The sequence below is a fragment of the Lepisma saccharinum genome, chromosome 25, assembly GCF_977018435.1.
Source record: "Lepisma saccharinum chromosome 25, izLepSacc3.1, whole genome shotgun sequence".
Lineage (NCBI taxonomy): Eukaryota > Metazoa > Arthropoda > Insecta > Zygentoma > Lepismatidae > Lepisma > Lepisma saccharinum.
In genome coordinates this window covers 48,871,321-48,885,047 of record NC_139253.1, presented here as the reverse complement: position 1 = coordinate 48,885,047, position 13,727 = coordinate 48,871,321, and the positions used below count along the sequence as shown (strand labels likewise).

Below are 13,727 nucleotides of genomic sequence, written 5' to 3'. Positions count from 1 at the left end.
CCTGGTGATAATTTCTAGCACAATAAAAGGGCTACAGAAAGGGTTACATGGGTTCCATATCTACTGCGAGAAATTGGCTCTCCGAGTTAATAATACGAAAACGAAAGTCATGGTGTTTAAGAATGGGTGCGTATTCGGTAGAGACGAACAATGGAAATATGGGGGGACACAACTAGAGAGGGTAAAACAGTACTATTACTTGGGTATAGTCATGACAATGTGGGGTAAGTGGACGAGGCAGGTACACGGAAGCAAAGCAAAGCTATGTACGCGCTGGGTAAAACTAAAAAAATTAAAGTACAAAGTTCCTAATATACCAACCAGATCACTTGAGGGAGTATACGAAGCTACAGTCAAGACCACATAATTCTATGATGTCGAACTGTGGGACTGGGGGTCAACAGAAATGGTAAACTGCGTACAAGCAAACTTTCTAAAACAAGTTCTGGAGGTAGGAAGGGGTACGGAAACGTGCGGGGTTCTTAGGGAAATGGGAAAGTATAGGGAGGAAGTAGAAACAAAAATGAGAGGCTTCAAATATTGGGCAAGACTGCTAAATATGGCGGATGGAAATCTAAAAAAACTCGCGATACAAGCACAGAACATTGACCTAAAGGAACGCCACTGGGTAACAATGATAAAGAAGGAACTGTACGCCATAGGGCTGGGGTGGATTTGGGAAGAAGGGGTCGAGGGGAGGGCGGCCATGCAGGAAATGGGGATCATACGGGACACATTGGAGGACATCAGCAAACAAAACATTTTGGCAGAATGTGCGGGGAAAGTATCTTTAATTACGGCACAAATTGTGGATGGGGATAGGCAATGAGGAAGGCGAAAATACGTAGACGTGTGTGGAGCGAGTGACAGGATGGGTTTGGCATGGTTCAGGCTAGGGGGTGGGCACAATTCAAGCGCGTGAGAGAGGACGGGAGTGCAGAATGTCCAATGTATGAGGAAGACGAAACGAAATTCCACATTCTCCTCCAGTGCATTAAGGGAAGGGAAATGGCTGGAAGGTACAAAACTCAAATAAGGGACCTGGGAACCTTCCTACATTACGTCTGGTCAAAGAGAGCGAATAAGTTGAGCGACGGGAGTGAAAGTGCCTGAGAGTGGTGTGCAGAAAGCTTCTTTTTGACAATATAATAACTAGTGATATAAGTGTAAATTATGAGAAAAATGAAACAGGTTGATAGAGTGTAGTGAGAGAAGAACCTCCAATTAGTATGAAAGGTAAAGTTGAACATGTTAGGGCATACAGAGAGGTATTATGGGGGGAAGAAGAAGAAGGGGAAAAATCTTCATTGATATATGGAAATGTGTGTACAGCCGCAAAGGCTCATACTGAAATAAACCTATATTCTATTCCATTCTACTGCTGAGTGCGTCCATGCTTCTAGAGATGGTTCACGGCAAAATAACGACTTTTGACGCTAATCTCTTTCTTCGAACTAACGATTAAAAACTGTCATTGCTCATAATTTTATTTCATTTATCCAGTTACCCTTAAATCAGAGTAGGAAAGTATATTTCTTCTGGTACACCAACTGGTACACCAACTTCCTGTCTCCGGACAATGCTTTACATGATAGACCAGACCAATAAGATACTCCAGATGCAAATCTTCTCCCGATTAAACATATTCGATGGATTTTTTTTATTATTATTTTTGCCAGATTCATCACATGAACATCGTCGAACTTACGACAGCAGGAATACTTGAAGTTTTCTATAATATTTAATATGTTCAATTTGGCTCAATTTCTACCAGAATAATAAATCTGGCAGGCTACTAATTGAATGTCAAGATTTACAATAAATTAACTAATACAAATTCTATGCTTCTACTACGTTAGAAATCTAGCGTTGGACTACTGAATTCATACACTGTTTGAAACTTTGAAGTTTAGCACTACAAAGACACGGTAAACTAATAAAATTCCTTATAATTTGAACAGCAAATACATTCTTGGGTACCAATTATTTCATGAATTTACATATTCATAATATAATGTGTAAAATATCAGACTATCATCATATTTGCTAATTTTATATATTAGAAATCTTACTAACCTGCATTCTCCTGGGAATTCACAATACCCTCGAGTAGAATGGCAGTCACTTTTGCAGATTGCTACAAATTGAAAATTATCATGAGTGGAAATATTGGCTGGGATATAACATTTCATGTCAAGAGGGTCAAAATAATTTGTGAAGACATGTTGTTCCTTAGCAATAACACAATAATTGTATAATACAGATTAATGACGTGGAGATTAATATTGTTGTTGCAGAAGAAGACAAGATAAATAGTGCGAATATTGTTATATCTGTATTATCCTGTTACGATTGGTATTCCTTGACATAGGTCTCAACTTGGCGGAGGCAAGGGTGCACTTGTTTCCCCAAAAATTATCAAGTTATCATATTTAAAAGTTGTGTGTTAACCTCCTGAGACCTGAGGAGCAAAGCAATAATGAGTACTTTTTATGATTTCGCAAATGTAACAGTTATTTAGCAAAATAATCCATTTTCATGGGATGGAAAACTCTTCTATTCTGCTCTCCACAATTAAGTCTCAAGATTAGTTCTGCCCCCAAAGTTAAGTCTGAAGTTTGATTCTCCCCCAACCCAGCAGTTAGTCCCAAGTTTTATTGTCCTTCCTCAAAGTTAAGTCCCAAGCAAGCTTGATTGTGCCCTTCCAAAGTTAAATGCAAAGTTTGATTCTAACCCTGCTCCCCCAGTTAGTCCCAAGTTTGATTCTGTTCCCCCAACCAAATTAAGTCGTAAGTTTCATTCAACCCCTTACGTTTGATTTCCCCCCCAAAGTTAGGCCCCAAAATACGCCCATGTTCCAATTAATCTCTACTTCATTTATTTTCGTTGATATTTCGCAAACAAAATTGACCGAAAAAATGATCATTCATCTTAACGACAAAGTATCAGCTATTCAACGTTCAGATATATAGCATGTAGAATGAAGCTAAGGATGACTTTTAATTGAATGCTTTATCACATTAGATCGTTTGAAGTTGCATAACTGAATGGTAAAATCTTACTGGTATCAAGCATCACAACGACAAATTATCTTAATAGAAAATTCATACAATTTAGACTCACTTTCTAAAATATTGCAAAAATAAATAATGAGGCTGTCCTTGTAGCATAAATCGTCTATCACAAATATGAATATAGAAAGCTCTAAGGAGAATAACCTATTGATTATAAAAATGTACTTCAACTCTATGTTTTGCTTTAACAAGAAATCTCAAAAATCTCTACATTAGAAAAATAGGTGATCGTATAATTTGTTCCAACCAGCAGCTTTCCTTCCAAAATATATTTATATGCATTAAAGAATTAATATGTAATGGCCAACAGAAAATCAATATTTCCACCTTTTCCTCCATAGTGATGTGTAAAAAGGCATTTTTGTACAGAAAACCTAAAGCTATTCTGACAATATTTACGATGAAGCAGCTTATAAACTGAAATTTAATTCATTGAAATATGTTCGCTACGCAGACAGTACTCAACAACTGGATTTGTTGAGAGGATTACTTTCTAGTGATTTTGAAACAGTAGAAATGACACCCCATTCTGGACAGAAATAGTTCAGTCATAATGTTTTGATCAAATAATTAAGTTATGTGACGATTATTCGAAATCACTACGTCGAAATATTATTATTTCGAGTTTCAATTAAGTATATAGTAATTTGATTCAACACTATCTTATGTGAGCTAGATAACACTTACGTTCCGAACAGAATAATCCATCCCAACCGTCATCACATATGCATTCGAAGCTTGATTTGCAATAACCATGTTGACATCCTGGTAGAGCAATGCATTTGTCACATTTTTCACCGTAGAAACCTGCCAATAAACGAACATATCAATAATGTATTATATTGTTCATTGTCATGTACAGAAGAAAACTTATATATGATTTTGGTTTTGTTTAATCTTGGAATTTAGCGACAGAATATACGTGTCTTCAAGCTCTCTTATGAATGGTGAAGAGATTTTACAGTTATGTCGAACAGGTGAATTCTGGAATCTGGATAAACTCGAGAGCTTTCGAGTTCTAACGTCACACTCATTTAGGGATGAGAGTGGGGTTAGCTCGGAAATCTCTTCAGAAGTAACCTGATCAGTATCGTAAGAAAATGTCTTCATCATAATACCAGGTGGTTATAATTAAAGTGACGGTGTTCAGAGTGGTACAGCACGGGCTGTAATGAGAGTAGCAGTCTGAAACTTCGTAGATATGATAATGAAGCAATGCGCTCGCGAATTATGCAAAAAGAAAAATAGTTACAATTATCGCCACCAGGGTAAAAAAAAATGGCGCTGTAATCAGTCAAAACGTGGAATCTTCCGTAACTCTGACGTCAAAGTCGCTGACATTGCCTAACCATTTTGTGAGCTCTCTGGTTGTTGTTGGTGACGCTTGTTGCTTTTTCCTTTAGTAATGTTCATGTGTACTTCGAATAGTGAAATTGTAGCGATATTTTATTACAAAGAGTATTGTTTTCTGCGATTTATAGTGTTTTTCCTGTAACAATACCAAGTTTTGACTGCTTACAGCGCCATTTTTTACCCTGGTGGCGAGAATTGGAACTAATTTTTTTTTTGCATAATTCGCGAGCGCATTGCTTCATTATCATATCTACGAAGTTTCAGACTGCTACTCTCATTACAGCCCGTGCTGTACCACTCTGAGCACCGTCACTTTAATTATAACCACCTGGTATATGTTGCAAAGGGTCAACTTACTCTAGATGCGGAAATATAGATGAATATAAGGATTATCGTAACAATTACAGTCATTAGTACTAGATATTTTGGTTCATTTAACATGATTGTAGAATAGGTTCATTCTGCCTGAATACATGTTACAATAAATTACAATTATAATGGGCTACGATATATCAATTCTACTATATACAGCTGTAAACAGTGTTAATGCAGACAATAAAACAGCATTTTTTTGTTTCTTAATTAATTATTGAAAGAAATGTACTTTTGTTTTGTGTATCAAGCTAACTGAAAACCATTTCATAAGTCACTGATTTGATGGACATAACATTACAAATCGTTGAATACATCTTTCCCCCTGGATATGCATAGCTCTCCACATTCTCAATAGTATATAAACGATTTTATGTAATTTTGTATTTGTATCTTTGTTATTTTACGTCGTTAGTTTGCCACTTTTGGCTAAACATGACTGTGAGGATGAGTGATGGTTAGACTAAATTGGTGAAGGGTCACTCATAAAGAACGCTCATGCATTGTCTGGAACTCGAACCCGGAATCTTCGGAAGTCGACAACTCAACACGCTCAGCCACCCAGCTGGCTTCTAATTTTATGTGGTTACGAAATTATCACATTGCATGTCTGCGGTATACAGTGTTGAACGTACAGTTAGGGACGCAATTAATTCGAAACAATGAAAGGAAATGTGGTAAATTCTCTACAGATAAATATTCTTGGGGTAAATAAGTGGAACGTATTAAGTCAGTCACTTTAGTGTCGAGAGAGGAATGTTATGTGGTGTTTGCTGCCGGGTGTGAGTAAAGGACGGGCACGTAGCCAGGGGGGAGGACTCGGGAGCTGAAGCCACCTCCCGAAATCCTACAAATATCTGTTTTAATTAGTGTATAGTAAGTGGTAATTAATTTTACTTCCTTTGCAGGATGAAACATCTTGTATAATATATAAGTTGTAATATACTGAGAAATTCATCTTCAGGGTTTCTTGCCCTTCACTTTTGCCTTTAGATAGTAGCTGCTGACAAGGGATGAGTTCCCTTGTATATAAAATGCTACGGTACTGCACCAGGAGCATTATTCTATGCTGCTTTTCTACCACCTTACATTAATAATTGCTATGAGAATGGGTGATGAAGTAGCAAGAAACAAACAGAAGAACAACAAAATATGCATATCTAAACCTTGGTCTAAATTCGACACTAACTCATTAGATCACAAAGGCTGATATGCCATTTCAGATAAGGTATCTACTAAAAGTGAACGCCTTCAAGACATAACTAAAATTAACCAGTATTTTCCTCAAAAAAATATTCTGATCTTTCCTTCCAAATCGATTTCTCCTATGCGAAAACGTGAATTTCTTAGGTGGTATAACTTCATAGGTTTATATAAATTCCTCGCTTCTATTTGATGACATTTAATGAAATAATACTTTCATCAATAATGTCTGATAAAGAAACGTACTGACGAAAATATCTCTCTTTCGTAACAGCAAATTCTGATTTTTCCTCATGTTGTTCGGAATATTATATTGCTTTTTAAATTAAGTAATATTTCCCATTTTGCACAATATGATTTCTTACAAAAATAATATTCAACATTGCCAAGTTCAAAACCATGTACTCATGTTGTTCGTAGATCTTTAACTTGAATATATTACAGTGTCCCGTTTCTAATGTACTTATCAAAGCACGTGACAAAAATATTTAAACAAGTCAAAAGGGTTTTTTGAAAAGAAAATCATGTTCAGTACTTCTTAAGTTCACATTTAGATATTTCTGTACTCATATCTTGGCAAATTGTATTCGCAAATCGGAATATTGTACGGTTCACAGAAAACATATGAAGCGTTGAAAACACAAAGGGTGGACTCAACATTGGATAGGGCCTCCCCGATGGCGCAGTGGTAGCGTCGTCGCCTTGTAATCAAGGAGTCCCGGGTTCGCTACCGGGTGGAGGCACATAGAGGTTTAAACTGTAGGTCCAGTCCCGATTAGCCTTACTGTGGAATTAAAAAACTCCAAATCAATATTGGATATAAAGATCTTCTTCCATTGTCCAACCCTATTTTAGAAGGGCGAACTCTGTAAAATAATTTGCCTCACTATTGTTATTCATGGCTCATAGTTTTAGAATAGCAAGGGCAAGGCAAATTACTTTACAGAGTTCGCCCTTCTTTCCCTTCTAAAATAGGGTTGAAGATACCATACGAGTGATGTGGCTCATGTTTCTCAAAACATGCCTTTATTGAATCGTCCATTACATTCTCAGCGCCTGATATTGTAGAATATTAAATCCTTAATGTCTAAATAACTATAGCTTATGGGTTAACTTTCAAATAAGTTAGACTTCACGTTAGGGGGTTCAAGCCTCACTCTATACTAATGATGGTTAACTATGTAATGGCCTTGAAAACTTATAAAACGGCAGTGATAATTTATTAATGGTAGCGTAATTGACGGCCTTAGAATGCCAGACTCCAGTCAACTTTTACATTTTTTTTTATTTTTTGTTATCCCAGTCACAATATTGGCAACTTACTCCCCATATCGACACCCTGTCTCTCCAAAAGTAGATATCATATTAGAAAATATTTATTTAAATCTTATGGCACGAGTTATTACAAAAATCTGGCATTTTCATTTCCTAACCCCCCCCCCCCCCGGAAAACGTGGTATTGACATAACTTGAAACATTAGCACAATTTGTGGCATCCGAAACACAGGAGAAAATCTAGTTTTCCCTCCATCTTGAAATACTTCAAAGGGTTTAGCTCAAATGCAATAGCGGTAGCTGTGTGAATTTTAGTTTAAAAAACTGTAAATGTGCTGCAGTTATTCTGGTCACAATATTGATGATTTGCCCTCCATTTCAACCCCTTGCCAGTCGCCCCTCCTAAACTACGCGTTATACACAATGGTAAAAAAGGTACAACTATCTTCTGTTCATTGTGCCGTGCCATGAATCACCCATAGAGGCTGTGCGGGGTAGGACCAACCATTCATTCTCGATCTTGTCCATATTGGGAAATATGATGTAATCAGCAACAGACTTACAGCCGGCTTTACACACCGAGGTTACAGGCCATTGATTAGAGGCGGAGTAAACCCTACAGGCGGAGTAAACCCTAGAGCCGCTCTATGAATGGATATTGTCGGGAAAATTCCAAAATCCACCCCGGAAATCGAATCGAATCTCTCAAGTAGTAGTCAGATATCCTACCGAAGTTATGCTCTATTTTTTTCAATTTTTTGGTTATTACTCTACGAAAATGCGACTCGACTAATTCAAGAAGGATTTCAAGAAAATGAAAAAAAGGTGTGTTTTTTTTTGCCTGCTATCATGAATTGTGTTGATAAATTTCTTTCAAATACAACTGAAAACAAATTCTGCATGGTATCTAGCAGTTTATGTACAAATTTCATCTTAACAGCTTCAAATTTAAGGAATTCTCTGTAGTTAAAATATTTGCCAATTGCTCTCTCCTAAACTACCCATAATATCACCCTCATCGTCAGGATCAGTGACTGCTCGATAGCGATTTTTCATCGCTTTAGACTATAATTTTCAAGGTATATACATTACATTGCATTTCATATGAAATCATTATTAAACTACGTATTCTAAACGAACTTTATTTGTTCCTTTTATATTTGGCTTATCTTTAAAAAAATCAACTATGAGAGCTAAGCAAATTCTCATTTCAGTTCACAGAGCTACCGAGATATTTTGGAACTAGTTTTGTCTTGTCACTTTATTGTGCCGTGACTCTCTTTAAAGTTAAATATGCATGAAGCAGATCTCCACAGAAACTAAGCTTTCCAAACTAACCTAAATAAAATTAATGAATTTTTAATCTGTGTATCGAAATTGATCTTTAGTGAATTCATATTTTCCGTGTGTTACGCGATGGAAAGTTGACGAAATGAAGCATTGCCTTATCTCATTAACCAAATCCTGCTCGTTCCATCACTTGAGATTAAATTCCATTAGTGCAAAATGAGATCGTTATTGTTATGCCTGAATGTAAAAGTTTACTAGGTAATCCAGAATTTGCTTCCGTTGAGTATCAGTGTGTCTAACTACAATTCAGGGAGTTGAATAGTGTATAAAATTATAGTTGTTAGACAAGTTTTTCGCATTTACTTTCGGCCTATTTTAGGTGGGCTCACAGATTGTGATAACTCTCGTTGACTTTCAAATAATTTATATTTCAGAAAGTGACTCACGCACCAAGTGTTGAAACATCATGCTGACTGAGTGAGATCTTTGCAAAGAAATCTACATTGCAAATGTGTATGCCTACCCAAACAAGAACCACTTAAGATTCAGTGATTTTATGTTATATCACCACTGCTACAGCTGGCGTAGTAAACATATTGATCGATCGAGTTGGTGTTTTACGTCCACTTTATGCACACTAAGACTAATCGGGACTGGACCTACAGTTTAAAGTAGGATCCGAAACACTATGTGCCTCCACCGGGTATCGAACCCGGGAACCCTTGATTACAAGACGGCGACAGTACCACTGCGCCATCGAGGAGGCCCGTAAAAATATTGATGACTGACCTCTGCTCCACTTTCACTTCCTTAGGATCGTACTATGTTTCAAAGTTTTTATTGCGGAGCTCTAGCGTAAGGAATGGTCTACAATTGGAAAAGGTTTCAATTAACAATCTCCTAAAATATAGTCTAGACAAAGATTTTAATCTATCAGCAGAACTTGGAGCACCTGCAACAAGCGAAAACTCGATTTCTTTGTCCGCCATCTTGAAACTATTTGGTCGACTTTGCTCAAGTTGGTATTTTAAGTCCACTTTATGCGCAGTAAGGCTAATCGGAGCTGGACCTACAGTTTAAAGTGGGATCCGAACCACTAAGTGCCTCCACCGGGTATCGAACCCGAGACCCCTTGATTACAAGGCGGCGACGTCGACTTTGCTCAAATGAGATACTATAGCAGTCATCTAATTGCTGTATGAATTTCAGTCTAAAATATCCAAATTTGCTGTAATTATCGGGTCAAAATATTAGTGACTTGTCCTATCACTACCCCTAAATAGTCTTTCCTAAGTTTCACAATATACAAAGTTTCTATTTTTAATGATTGGCCATTACCCAAATACATTTATGAGATTTCCATGTCTTAATCTACGCAAATGTAGTCTAGACAAACATGAACCGAATTTGAAGCTCATGCAAGATAAGGAAAATCTGATTTTCTTCCGTCATCTTCAAATACGTATACCGATGTTGTACTATTTTGATAGCAGATAGATCAATCCTGTAAGGCACCCGGCTGACATAAAACTTTCCGCTGAAAAATTTTGCTACACGTCAAAATGTTTGTTACTTAGCCTCCAATCCCGTCCTTCAGGTCGCATTACATTGTAAGAGCTTTGTTTCACGTTTGTCGCCTGGGTAATACTTTAAGAGGTTGTGAGTGTAATTTTTATGATTCCGGAAATGTGTGGGAAAAATTTGAAAAATCTATATTATGGTATAGAAAGCCTAACACAGGGAAAATAAGTATCCCGTTCTACATTTACGGAAGTTGTCAGGTTGACAAAATTGGTCACTTAGGTTCCCTTCACATCCCCCTTCCGATGGCGTAGTGGTAACGTCTTCACATTGTAAGCTTGAAATCAAGGAGTCCCGAGTTCGATATCCAGTGCCGACACATTGCAGTGGTTCGGATCCCACTTTGAACTGTAGGTCCAGTCCGGATATGCCTTTGTTTGCACAAAGTGGGCTTAAAAACAAACTCAAACGAACAAATTAAGGCGAGAAGTTTATACGAGGTGACTAAACATCCTTTCATGCACTCCTTTTGCATGTGTTATGTATGCCAGGTGCTTCTGTGATCATTGTCAGCCTGCAAAACAGAATTATGCTCACGACACCAACACAAAGGCTCCTTTTAGTTTACAAAGACACAGAATTCAATCACCAGGTGCCCAGGAATTTCCCACGAGAGGTGAATGTCCTTGTAAGTCGTCCGCCGACACACAAACACACATTCGCTCCGTTGAGATGGACGAGTGCTTCCTGCGTTGCGTAACAAGGACTCACCTAGCTTGCATCTGCATTCTCCTGGCCTCTTGCAGTAGCCTTGCAGAGGGTCGCAGCCCTTCTTGCAGAGCGGGACGTCGCACATGTCCCCCAACCATCCGGGCAGACATTTCAGCTCACCATCGTCGTCGCATGTGTAGTGGCTGTTCTCTGCCTGGTTGGAAGGTAGCTCACAAGCCTGCAACGAAAAACATTGGCTGTAGACAGTGCATTATCCACTAATCACCGACACTCCCACTTAAACTATTCACAAAAATACAATTTATGTTCATTACTTGCAGTAAGCTTACTGCAAGTTACTATAATTTTACTTTATATCCCTGTAAAGACAACCTTAGCTCCTACAGACCATGGTGGTCAGGAGGGGGGGATCGAACCAGTCCGTCGACTCCCCCCCCCCACCGAAATTCGGAATCGTTCATTTGAAGTTACAAAAAAGCAGAAATGTTGATATTTATATTATTTTACAGTTAAAATAAGATAAATAAAGTTCAATAACTTAGTATTCGAACAGAATATCAAAGTAGTAGAAAATGCGTTAGATAATAATAAGTAAGTGTAAAATACTCATAGTCCACCATTTAATCCAAAGAATAAATGCTTCTACAGCTTTCAAAATTCAAAAAATTAGAGTCCCTTGTGAGAGGTCACACATCATACACTATATGGCTAAAATTTTCCCCTAACTTGGAATTCATTTTCTTGAACGATGTGCGTAAAAGTTAATAACAAATGGAATAGTTATGCATTTCAGTATACTAACTACATGGAATGTAAAAGACAAATAAAAACAATTGTGCTGAATATCCCACACACAATTCAAGCAAGAGTAATTATCTGCTCAATAGATTGGCCTCAGATGTTCACATTCATAAAAACTTTTGGAAGGGTAAAAAGGAAAAAAAAGTATTGTTAGCAATATTTATATATTTGTACATATATACAGCTTACAGGCCGAAACCAAGTGTTACGTAATAAGCAAAATTTAATTATTGATAACAACTCGTTTGAATCAGTTTCCACATTCCAGTACTTAGGAGTAATACTAATACTAAAATGTGAAAATTATATTAAATAGGAACTAAAAAGCAGACTTAATTCACAAAATGCGTGTTACTTTTCTCTTCATAAACTTTTATATTCTGGTATAATATCTAAAAAAAAACTAAAACTTAATGTATACAAAACAGTAATTATGCCTGTAGTAATTATGCCTAGGTGGCTGCGGTGGCTCAGTCGGTAACGCGTCTGACTACCATGCTAAAGGTCCCGGGTTCGATCCCCGGCCGGTTCAAATCCGGGAACTTTTCTAACGATGGAAGCGGCCCCGGCGCCCACCCAGCGTCGAATAACATGGGTACCTGGGGGAAACCCTGTGGGGTCAAGGGCGTGATGCTGATCACATCACCCCCCACTCACGACCGGATCAAGAAAGTGTGGGGCGTTACCCCCACACACCCTATACGCCTTCATGGCGTGGTGCTATGCACAGGGGAGCACTTTACCTTTTTTTTACCTTTTTTATGCCTGTAGTATTATATGGATGTGAAACTTGGTCCCTTACATTAAAAGAGGAACATAAATTAAAGAGTATTTGAAAAATATTAGAAAAATATTTGGACCTAAAAGGGATGAGGTGACAGGTGAGTGGAGAAGGTTACATAATATAGAACTGCATAATTTGTATTCATGTCCAGATATTATTAGAATAATTAAATCAAGAACACCTAGGAGAGCAGGCCGTGTGGCACGAATGGGAGAGGAAAGAAGAGTTTACAGGATTCTTGTTGGGAAATCTGATGGGAAGAGACCTGTAGGAAGGCCAAGGGGGATAACGTTGTTGAGATGAACCTAAAGGAAATCGGTAAGATGGAAAAGAGTATATAGAACTTGCTCAAGATAGGGACAGATGGAAGGCCTGTGTTGCTGCAGCCATAAACCTTCGGGTTTAAGAAGTCTAGAGAATTATATATAAATATATATATCGAAAATTTTGCACTTATTGCTGGGTGTGTGACATGAAGGCATCTAATTTTACACTATGGCTGTATTGTAATATTAACAAAGCATTGTTATGAACATTGCATCGTGCTATAAAGGTACATGAGGGTGTGGAGATAGAGCTTCACACATTCTCGATTTCAGCCATACGAGAGGTGATGTGATCACCCTCGCTGTGCCCCTACCGTAGGTGCCTTTCATCCAGGGACATCCATTGAATGGTCAATCCATGATATCGAATTCCAAAGTGAACGTGGTTGTGCACCTAAGAAGACAGAAAAATGCAAGCATGTCGTCGGAAAAGTTTGTCACACACCAACTTCATGAATCGTACTCAGGCCTCTGAACTCAATATTGGATTACCAGGTTTCTCTAATAATAACAGAAATCCGAAATATGATATTTATTCAAACTCTGCTTATGCATAGTCTCTCTTTAAATTTAGACCAGTATAAACTCACATAACGACACTAGAAAGCATCATGGAATGCATTTTTGCTGAAAATCTGTGGATTTTATTAATATCTTCCAAATGGGTGGTAGCATATAATACTCTGATTTTAGGGACTATGTAATAAAATTCCAAAAAAGGATCTAGGAGGAATTTGAGGATTCTAAAAATCTATATTAAAGGCGCCATGGTTGAAGCTACGTAATATCACATATCTGACCCTATGTGTCAATTACGTATAAAAACGTCCACCGTTATTACCGTATCGATCTTAAATTGTTGACAATTTTACAGTGTATACACAGTGTGGTATCTGAAACATTTCTGTTGGGGAAAACTCCAGTAGTCAGCAATTGATATATTTTTAAAATTATAGATCCCACAAGGACCAGAAATGTACAACCAGAGGGGAGATT

At 37.6% G+C, this 13,727-nt stretch overlaps 1 protein-coding gene across 1 annotated transcript in view; it reads right to left on the bottom strand.

Annotated features, from left to right (window-relative positions):
* The window catches only part of LOC145978948 (uncharacterized), a 94,120-nt gene that overhangs the window by 15,635 nt on the left and 64,758 nt on the right, over positions 1-13,727 (bottom strand). Inside the window, exons 5-7 of the mRNA XM_083111956.1 lie at positions 10,860-11,037; positions 3,762-3,881; positions 2,077-2,137 (exon numbers count right to left, since the gene is read on the bottom strand). Of these exons, the coding sequence (XP_082968082.1) occupies positions 2,077-2,137; positions 3,762-3,881; positions 10,860-11,037 (359 nt within the window). The remainder of the gene's footprint in view (positions 1-2,076; positions 2,138-3,761; positions 3,882-10,859; positions 11,038-13,727) is intronic.